An 11,396-nucleotide genomic window follows, 5' to 3' on the forward strand; every position below is an offset into this window, starting at 1 on the left:
ATTAATTTGTTTAATTTTTGTGTGATTTTTGTTGTTTAAAAAATATTTGATATTTATTAAATAAGTATTTGATATTTGTTAAATATTTATTTGACTATTTGTTATGAAAATTGTTTTGAAAACGATTAGATATTTGTTGTGATGATTTGCTATAATAAATTGATTATTTATAGATTATTTTTTAAATAATTGTTGCATATATAAATTTATATTGTGAATTTGTGCTAAGTCGTTTTTTTAATTGTATTATTTGTCAATTTAGTGTTTAATATTTAGTTAAGTTATTTGCTAATTATGCAAATATGATAGGTTTTTACACCTAATTAAACCAAAGTTTCTAGTGGATGTATATTTTATATTTTTGAATTATTGATTATTATTGTCTCAATTTGAATTAATAAAGTTATTTAATATTCATAAAATTTTTAAATTTAAATTCAGCACCCCCTAAATTTTGTTTCTAGTTTCGCCACTGAACCATGTGAATAAGTAATATAAATAGTTACAAAAAAATTATTTCTCCTACTTGGAATTTGATTCATGAGAATTGAATAAATGGTTTTCAATTAACAACAAATTAACATGTGATATATTTTATTCAAAACCGAAGATTCATGACCGCATTTCCATAGATGTTTATATTTGACTAAAACAAAAGAAATAGAGAACAAATCATTAAAAAATTTCGATTGAAAAAAAAAACAAAAAGCATAAAAAAAAAATTTATTCAAAAAATTTCCAAAAAGCACAGGCAGAATGCAGATTTATAATATTTTGTTTCAAGTTCAGATGTATATATATATATATATATTAAAAAAATGAGATAAATCACGTTCAATCAAAAGGTTCAGATATCTAAATACAGTATAATTTTACCATAGAGAGATATTGGCATGTGAAATTAAGAAATGTTCATATGGTTTTCAAGTACTAATCTCTGCCCTTAAGGATGTTCAAAATTGTATATCTAGTTCTTTTGATTTCAGAATAACATGTGAATAGTAGCAGATGCTATTGTATAATATGCACTGTCAGCAAATATTTTGTCGGTAAACACAAAATACATATGATACGTGAAGATGTTTGTTTGCACTTTGCAAACTACATTCTACGATCTTATACACAGCCGTGAAGTTACCAAATACTAAACCAGCTAAATCACTTCTCTTAATTATATAGCCACTAAAAATTTCTCAATGTTGTGCAATTATTGATTCAATTAGGTTTAATACTCAATTTAGTTTCAAATGACCTTTTAATCTATTTATTATTTTTCGCCCACTAAAGATTTCCTATATTATTTATTAAAAAAATAATAATAATCTCTCCGTCTAACGTCGGTCATATTTTCCGATTGTAATTAAACTAATGTAAAACTATCATAGGCATGTCATGGTCGGGTATCTTTTTCCGTCGGTCTTGTGCTTGTTCGAGCCGATGCATCTAGTGCCGCCGTTAGCTAGTGTCCATTGTGGCACCACCGTTGCCAACACCGCCGATGTTCAACCGTCATCCACCAGCACCTACGTCCACCAACTCCAGTGTCATCATCCATTAGCACCATCGTCACCATCTGTGCTTTTATCTAGCAATCTTTGGAGGCAATTCAATATAACCTTTAGCACTACAAGATGATAAGCCGCGGAGAGGTCGATCTCAACCAGTGGCGGATCCAGGAATTTAGTTCAATCCGGGCTTAAATAAAAATTAATGTTCTTATATTTGTCACCTTTTAATTTTCTGGCATTCTTAGCCCAACTATAATGGCCTCTCCTCATTCCAACCACGACAATGGCAGAACCAGAACTCACGGTAAAAAGAGGTTGAAGTCAACTACTATCACTGTGAGGGATGTTTTGAACAATTTTTCAAATTTTATTAAAACTTAAATTTTAAGTAATTTTTAAATTAGAAAAAATTTTCATTACTAAAATTCTATATATTTGTCATGCCACATTATCAATTTAATTTTTTTTTAATTATAAAAAAAATCATAAAGTTTAGAACATTGTTTTTTTTTATAATTTTTAAAATTTTCACAATTTTTTTTAAAAAACTTGTTTTTAATTACTAAAATTATTAAAAACTATCATGTTGGGATCCTATCATCCAACTCCCATAAACCACTTAGCACATATCCATTACATATTGGTTTGACACAAACAAAATATTATTAAACATTAATATTCATATAAAAATCTAAGGTTTAACCTTCATCGGACACTGTTCTTCTAAGGTTTTTCGGCCGGTCAGCCCGGGCTGTCACCCATGTAGGTCCGCCCCTGATCTCAACTAGAAGAGGATTTGTGTGTATTTTTATTTTTTTGAATATTTATTAAATGGGGGTTGTGTTGTAAAAATCTCAGTAGAAATAGGACAGGTTATATTAGTTTGAAGTTTCAACAAATTAAGTCTTTCATTTTTCACTCATCGTTTAATTATTGTTTCTTTAATGAAAACTATAGAGAAGGTGGTGGTTCCATGGACGAAGCCATACATCACTTTCCAAGGATTTAATTTCCAGCAACTCCGTACTTATATAACAATGCCTCTGTAAATGTTTTTGCTAATTATTTCATTGCTAGGAATATAAATGTGAGTTCTTGCTTGTTTCCAGTATCCAATTTTAGACATCAATGTGGCAGCAAGAGCTGCAAGACGATGATGGCCTTAATTTGCTTCTTATTCATAAAAATCTTAAGCGCATTCTTTCCATCTCTCTCTTCAGGATGCATGATCATCATTATACCACTTTCTGTCTAGGTTTACATTAGATTTGGATTCGATTAATTTAGGACGCGTTTGGTTCGTGGAATGGAAATAAGACAAAAGGAATTTGGGTGAACGGGATTATGGAGAATGAAAATGGGAGGAATGAGAATAGTAATAAACTAGTGTTTGGTTAGAAGGAATATGATTGAGAAATGTGATAAATTTATTTTTTATATTTTTACTAAACATGTGATATTGCAGAAAATAATGGAGGGTGATTAATAGTAATTAAATTTAATAGATTACATAATAATTTGTTATATATTTTGTAGAAAATAATGGATAATGGTTAATTATTATATTTAAATATTTAAGTATAATATGACACGGGTTTGCCGTAATGCTGGAACTATGGCGAATGCATCTATCGTCATTGATGCATAAATAAAATTAAAATGGATAGTAATTAAAGGGGTTTATTTAATTAAAAATATTTAATTGTAATAATTTGTACAATTATATATTTTTAATTACTATTCATTTTAATTATTATATTTAAATATTTAAATAAAATAATTTATATAACTATTAATATATTTAAATAATTTACTATAGTTATTTAAAACAAGGGCAAAAATGTCATTTTAACCCAAAGAATGAGACTCCCCTCATTTTTTAGGGGAATAAGATTCATCCATAACAAGTAATTTTATTACTTGATGAAAATACTATTCACTCACTTACTGGATACCAAACAAAAGTTAACAGTGGGTGGTGTTTGGTTCGCGGTAATGTGTTCAGATTACCATGGTTGATTACTGTAGCAGTGGTAATTTTGATGGTGATGTGAGATTACCAATAGCCAAAATAGGTGTCCATCCAGATTACCAAGTTGCTGGTAATGTGTAATGTTTTTTTTTTCCAATTGTGCCCCCACTCATTTAATCTAATTCCTTATTACACTCCCTAGTTTTTATTTTCTCTTATTATTTTTGATATTATAACTTAATTATTTATTTATCTAAATACTTTAAATTAAGTTTTTTAAATTTTTATATGTAGGGGTATTTTGGTAAATACAAAAATATTTTAAAAAATTGTGAAAAAATAATTTTTGAAATTATAATTTAATTATTTATTTATATAAATACTTTAAATTAAATTTTTCAAATTTTTATATATAAGGGTATTTTAGTAAAAACACAGGTATTTTAAAAATTATAAAAATATAATTTTTAATATTATAATTTAATTATTTATTTATCTAAATACTTTAAATTATTTATTTCAAAATTTTATATGTATAGGGTTTACTCTATTACTATTCTCATTCCAAGCATGTCAACAAAATACCCACGTAGTTAGTACATATATCATGATCACCAGGCTCATTTAATTTAATTTCTTTTTTTTTTCTTTGTTTATATATTTATGTGGGTGTATACATATAGTCTATACATTAATTAATTATATTTGGTTTTGATGATGCTGATGTGTTTGATTGTTAATCAATTACAGAGCTAGAGGTGATCATCATTCATCAGGCTTTCTTCTTTTTGTCTTTTTATTTTGTTTTCTTTTCCATTTTCTTGTTTCTTTGATTAATATTCATTCAATCAGTCTTAGATTAAAAGTAAATGGTATGTTTTTTTGAAGAGCTAGTGTGGTGAAGGTGGTGGGGAGAAGCAAAGTTGGACACTAAAGTTAAGTCCAATGGGAGTGCTGCAAGTAGGGTATCTAGATCAGCTTATAGGTACTTATACAGTATGACAAGGAGCTTATTTATAGGTGTCAATAATAAACTGTGAGGATACCAACACCAAGTGGTCTATTGGTAGCTGGATCCCCAATAGAACCCTTTACAAGTGGTGAGAGTTCGAATTTTGGGTGAGGGTGCATTTCTGGGAGTGTGAATAGTGGTTGTGTGCAGGTGATCCCAGCGCCCATATGTGTACTGGGCCCCGCTCTCACTTGCTCAGCGAGATTTGTCAGACGCTCACTGCCTTTTCTTGGCCAGGCTGCTCATCTTGACAAAAATAAATAATAACTGTGAGGATGATGGTAGGACAGTCATATGTTGCCTGTTTTGGTTGAATAGCTAGAAAGATGATAAGGGTTGCAACTTGCAACAAAGGAGACTACCAGTCTACCACCTCCCTCCAGGAACAGATTAACTATTTGCTACCATTTCTTGTTATATAATTTAACTAGTTTTTCTTGTATATATAAATTAATATAGCTGAAGATGACTAGATTGGATTGAATACACAGTAATACAGATGATGATTGAGTATTAATTATACTGAAAGCAGTATAGTGGTGGTAAATTAAGCCAGTGAAGAATATGATGAAAACTCTGAAAAATTAGAGTATATGTTTTTATCCATGTATGTGCAATCTAATGCATATCTTACTACATGCTTTGTGTTTTGATCACACTCTACGAATGTTTTTTTTTTTTAACAAAGTTGAGCGGCCTAGCCGTTAAGAAAGGTAGGGGCGTGCACAACTCTCAACAGAGCAAGTGGGAGCGGGGCCCGCACACATATGAGTGTTGGGACTACCCGTATATAACCACTACTCGCACTCCCAGAAATGTACTCTCACACAAGATTCGAACTCTCACCACTTGTGAAAAGTCCTATTAAGGACCCGGCTACTAACAGACCAATTGGTCGTTGGTTACTCTATGAATGTTTTGAATGAAGGTTGAGGAATGAAGAAGCTGAGAGTGATGATGTGAATGCATACAAAGATCAGGCATGGAAAGGAACGTGCCGAACAAAAGATGCCGATGGAAAGAGAGACAAACAGCCCAGAAGATCTCTAGTGTGAGCAAGCCATTCAACAGCATCAACACCAGGAAGATCTCATGGAAGCTCATCTAGTGTTGTTGGTTGAATCATCTTTGTCTAAATACAAGTAATTTAGATATATTACAGTGCAGGGATATTGATAGATGGATACACTGCATCATACATTTGTTAGAAATAATAATTCAATATATAAAAGTTGTAAGAGTAGATTGGTTAGAGACCAAGGAGAAGTTCTAATCATACACCATAAGATATCAACTAATAAATTTGGTTCTTCTGAAGAACAAGAGCAAGAATAAGATTGTGATTTAGTTTTCAGTGGCTGCCATCAGTTAATCCACTGGCAACGACGCTGTCATCATTCAGTGGCGCATCGCATGATCGAGAGACAGACTCGAATAGCTTTTTGATATGAGTATATATGTTAGCTTCAGAATTGCAGGAATGGATTTATTTATCCACAAAATTTCTTCTTTTTTTAAAAAAAACAGTGATTAATTCTGTCTAAAATGCAAAAATGTAACTTAATATGTAAAAGGCAAATCTAATGTAAGCAGAAGTAGATGTAGAAACTCCACCAACATGAAAGAATGTAATGTGTGTGGTCATGTAAGCAAACAAATTTCAAATTTACTAAAGCACTTGGTATTGAATATTACAAAGTTACATTGACATACTCATGCAATAAAAATGTTCTTAAAACCTAACATCTCACTATTGCTCCTGGGAAATCTATAAATCAACTAAAAGATTTAAAGCCTTATTATATTAGGAAGGTTAGGCCTGCAGATAAACATGGTTTTGAAATAAAAAAACAAAACTTCGATCATAAGCCTTTTGCACCATAAAATTTGCTGATACAGAAAATCCTTAAAACTTAAGTGCTACCACAACAATTTCTTTACAAAGAAACTGCATAAGAGAGTAATCAGTGTGAAGTAAAATTTACCTGCATCCCCAAATACAGAACAAGAGTTTATCAAGTGGACATTGTAGTGATCCCGGCCATGTTTGCCTCAGCCTGAGGAAGTAATAACCTCTGCTTCAGTTCTGTCAAGAAAGTTGATCCATCTGGTCTTGTCTGAAATTTTACAATTAAAGATAAAATGATATTTGAAAAATATAACAGAAGTGAGACCTATTAAAAAATTAGGAAGCCTCATGTTTTTCGGAAAAGTACTGAGGATGGCATTCCGCATTTGGATACAACTAGGAGGAATCACATCACAAAAGCTGAAGTGATAATCACAGAGGAACTCAGAAAAAATCATGCCGCGACATGAGTAGCACCCTCAAAGTGGCCTTGTACAAAAAATGAACCTACAAGAAGAATATTGAAGAAAGCTAGTAACCAATCAAGAAAATGTGTAACAAAGAAAAAGCAACTTTAAACAGCAGAATGCTACAAGAAAATGTGTAACAAAGAAAAAGTAAAAAACCAGGAAAATTATGTTCTTCACTAGAACAAAATTAATCATCCTATATACAGAGATCAAGCTGAAAGCAATTAGTATAAATGGTGCTAACAATAATATCAACAAATGGACAAGAATTGGTTAGTTTGCATAAGAGATCATTTGGTGCAAGTAGACTAACAAACTTTGCAATTGCCAGTCTATATGAATGAACATGGTGAAAGAAGAGAAACAAGGCCCAAGGGGGAAAAGGTTGACATCAAGGTAAATGGAACTTCTAAAGAGCATATGCATGGGGAAAAAGCACAAGAAGTCAGGAAGACATTAGATTTAAATAAAATGACCCTTGTTTTCATTATCAGAAGAGGCAATTAGCAATATCTGCACAAGGCCAACTTCAATATAGTGCAAACAAACTAGAATAGATGGGTAAAATGAAGGAGAAACATAATATTAATTCTATCCATCTATGAGCAATAAGGAAAATGTTGACTCAAACATAATTAACAAATCTAATTTTAAGGATTATAGAACCTCCAACCAGGAACTTTTAGAGGTTGCAATGCATAAAATGTATTCGCAAAAGAAGTCAACACCAGACAGAAAGAATGCATTAGGATTAGCAAAGATGCCAAAAGGTTACTGATTAATCTCTAGAAAACACTTAACCTGGAAGTTGGCACCATCAAGGACCGAATCTGGAGAAGCCAGTTAATAAACAATCTGAAATATGGCCTTGGGTTGAAAATTGACTTCTTTTCTTCTGCATCCCTTTGAATCACTCTAACAGTCACTGATAGAACCTGACCATGAAAAAACTAATGACGAAAATAATGATGGCATATAATGCTCGTGAAAGTAAAAATGAACGGAAATCAAATCCCATATTAGAAAGAATAGCAATTTTACTTGGCCTATGATCCATTGAACCAAAAACTGAAGATGAAAACACCAAAAGAAAAAAATTAATAACAGAAGCAATAAACAGCATGTGATGCAACTCGTTACAGGGAAGCAGCATTCTGTGACTTGACAATCTAACTTACCTTCAAAATCACAACTACCAGCATTGCATATGCATCAATTGCAGTAAATGTGAGAAGCAAGGGTTGTTGAACAGATTGAAGCAACAAAGGGCCTGTGGTAATGGCCTGCTCAGTAGCTAGGCAATGTGAAACAGAGATCTACTGAAACAAATTATAAAGTTACTGCAGCTGTGAGATGTAATGCGAACACACTGAATCATTTGTAGCCGGCAGACTTGAAATTTTTCCCCATTCAGTGAAAAGCTGTGGAACCTTAAAAAAAACAAATATATATATATATATATATTCAAAACACCTAAATCAGTATGCATAAGCAATAACTAAAATTTGAAACATTGCTACCATAAGCAAATAAATAGATTACATGTTGAACCCATTGCCTGTCATTCTTGATAAACTGTGTAATTTACTATACACTGGTAGAATAGTAAGAGGTGTATCTGTTAGGGCAAACTAAACATTTATTTACATCCAACAATTATAACCTCAGAAGAAAAAGGTGGTACCTTTGAGGGCATCATTGTGCTTTGTCTGAGAAATTTATAAGTATACAGCAAAAGAAAAGCAGGAAAAAAAATCCAAACATTGGATGCGTGGACCGAACCAGGATTAAGGCTGCTGAGGGCAAAATGTAAAAAAAACAAAAAATAGTATACATAATAATTGTTTTCAATATAAAATAGTGTGGCATTGTGACATTTAATTAAAACAATTATAAAAAATATAAAACGTTTATCTATGCACACTCGAGCTAGAACTGTCATTTGTGCGACACATGCTACTCAGAGGAGATAACTGAATACGACGAGTTTGTATTTTTTGAAAACATTGTAGAATTATCTCATTGTCGATAGTTGCAAAAACCTCTTTCTCAATATAAACAATCATGCTATCGTTCATCCACTCATCACCCATGTTGTTGCGCAAGTCAGTTTTCACAACATTCATTGCCGAAAATACCCTCTCAACACTAGCTGTCGCAACTGGCAAAACCAATGCCAACTCAATAAGGCGATAAACGAGTGGAAAAATAGCATATTTGCCAGTATCAACCATCTTCATAGCAAAACCTCCCAAGTCCCTGACATTTGCAAAATCATCATCATGTCGCACATCATAAACGAAAGTAGCAAGTTGATCCTCAAGCATCATATGTTAAGTCACCGAGAAGTCTTCTGGATACATCTCTGCAAGACGGAGTAGCTTATGGATGTTGAATTTAGAAAATGAGTCCCTTGGATCAAGACATGATACTAAAAGAAGTAACTCCGTGCTAGCTTCAGGAAAGCGGTTGTGCATTTCTTGAGAAATCAAATCAATAACCTATCATTGAAATAGATAGAAAATATTAATAAAAATATAAATTAATGAGATTTATGATAAATACAAAAAAATAATTACCTCACAAAAAATCTCTACACGATAATGATGAAAATGAGTAATGAATTGTCTTTCCCGCCTAGAACGACCACGAATTAGCATATTATCCTCCATATTAGGCACATTAATTGAGTTCTCCTTACAAAAAGAGGTGACCTCTCCCAAAAATTCCTCCCAACCTGTCTCCTTAAAGTGTTGAAGTCGAGCTTTTACCGCTTCGATCAATCGCATGGCTTGAACAATATTTTTTGATCCTTTTGTTGTAAGGCAAGTGACAACTCATTTGTCATCCCCAATAAACGCCTCATCAAGTACATCACAAACACAAACTTGTAATTCTCCATTTTGTCAATCAAACTTGCTACTATGCCTCTATTATCATTAGAAGCCCCATCATCATGCACATTTTGGAGCACCTCTAAAATTGAGGTCCACATACAAATTAGCCGGAGAATGGTAGTGTAATGCGATCCCCAACTAGTATCCCCTAGTCTTGCTAAACTGGATTCTTGATTTTTTCCTTTGCCATTGACTATCTCTACTTTCTCCAATTGCTCAACCAATTTATCATGATGATGTTGGCGAAGTTGATCTCTGCTTTTACATGATGCTCCGGTGGCATTAATAATCATATTAACATATTGAAAAAAATCACTCACAATTCGATTGTCTTTAGCAACGGCAACAATTACTAATTGTAGTTTGTGAGCAAAACAATGTATATATCTTGCATATGGATTTTCTTTTAAAATAAGTGCTTTCAAACCATTGAATTCATTTCGAATATTTGAAGCCCCGTCATATCCTTGCCCTCTTAACCTCGAAAGAGACAACTTGTGTTTAGCAAACAAACAATCAATGGCATTCTTTAAAGAAATAGCAGAGGTATCAGGGACATGAATCAATGCAAGGAATCGCTCAATCACATGCCCATTCTTATTAACATATCGCAAAACAACTCCCATTTGTTGTTTTACTGAGGCATCTCGGGCTTCATCAATCATAAGAGAAAAATAACTATCTCCCAATATCATCAATAATAACACGTGTAATCTCTGTTGCACAAGCATTTGCCAACTCCTTTTGAATTTTTGGGGAAGTCAATTGATTGTTTCCAGGGGCAGTTTTGATTGATTGTCTTCCAAATCTCTTCATTTCTTAGGCTATACCACTCAAGCAACTCAAGAAAATTGCCTTTGTTTAGTGAGTTTGAAAGACTCATTATTTCCATGGAAAGGTAAACCTTGCTTCAATAAAAAACGAGTCACATCCAAAACCGCCGTCAAATGAATACGATATGCAACCTCCATCTCATGTGAATGCACATCCAACAGGTGTGACACACTTTGTTTTGGTTTTTGTAATCCGGGGTCACTAACAATGTCGTTGAAATTAAAATTTGTATTAATATTCTCCTCGCTTGATTTAGAGTCCAATGGTACTTTAGGAGTATTTGATGACTCTTCACTCCTTGGTCGTTTGATCAAAAATTTGTCCATAATCTATAAAAAAATAAGTAAAAAAACTTTAATTATAGACTATAAAAAATAACAAGCAAAAAAACATTAATCATGACACAACCAACATCATTAGAAGAATCAAACACAAAATTGTTTGAACATGGTAATGCTAACATTCATGCATCTAAATGATTGAATATGTCCTATGAAACCAATTTTGTTATGCTATTGAATCCATTTTGTTATGTGTCAATGAATATGAAACCTTTGGTAATTGGTATAACTAGTCTTATTGAAGTCTATCTTGTTATACATTTTGTTATATAGATTTAACACTAAACATTATTTAATTATACATATATACATTATGAGCTATATATTAATATTTGATGTTTGATATTCTCAACATTTTAATTCATTGAGGCATTTAATCAAACACATTGTGGTCATATTTATAAATATGAAGTTTAATATTCATGTTCTATTTTTTCACCCATGAATTTTATACATTCATTCTCATTTCAAGGAGTAATACATTCATTTTCATTCCAATAATAAAAATAATAA

At 32.0% G+C, this 11,396-nt stretch overlaps 1 protein-coding gene and 1 long non-coding RNA gene across 2 annotated transcripts; both read right to left on the reverse strand.

Moving 5' to 3' along the window:
- Window positions 1-6,261: 6,261 nt before the first annotated feature.
- On the reverse strand, window positions 6,262-7,801 carry LOC120279524. The gene is made up of 2 exons (XR_005541942.1): window positions 7,613-7,801; window positions 6,262-6,848 (listed from the first exon to the last, which is right to left on the reverse strand). It is a non-coding gene; the product is annotated as an uncharacterized LOC120279524 (long non-coding RNA).
- An 886-nt stretch (window positions 7,802-8,687) lies between these two features.
- LOC120279471 lies at window positions 8,688-10,485 on the reverse strand. The gene is made up of 2 exons (XM_039286407.1): window positions 9,391-10,485; window positions 8,688-9,312 (listed from the first exon to the last, which is right to left on the reverse strand). Exons 1-2 carry the CDS (start codon window positions 9,598-9,600, stop codon window positions 9,145-9,147), a joined length of 378 nt encoding a protein of 125 aa, XP_039142341.1. The 5' UTR covers window positions 9,601-10,485; the 3' UTR covers window positions 8,688-9,144.
- Between the last annotated feature and the right edge of the window lie 911 nt (window positions 10,486-11,396).

This window comes from Dioscorea cayenensis, chromosome 16, assembly GCF_009730915.1.
Source record: "Dioscorea cayenensis subsp. rotundata cultivar TDr96_F1 chromosome 16, TDr96_F1_v2_PseudoChromosome.rev07_lg8_w22 25.fasta, whole genome shotgun sequence".
Lineage (NCBI taxonomy): Eukaryota > Viridiplantae > Streptophyta > Magnoliopsida > Dioscoreales > Dioscoreaceae > Dioscorea > Dioscorea cayenensis.

Coding starts and splice junctions, on each gene's coding strand:
- LOC120279471 (XM_039286407.1), bottom strand. CDS start 9,600: ATGCGATTGATCGAAGCGGTAAAAGCTCGACTTCAACACTTTAAGGAG. Junction 9,313..9,390: donor GTGTAGAGATTTTTTGTGAG/GTAATTATTTTT, acceptor TTTCAATGATAG/GTTATTGATTTGATTTCTCA.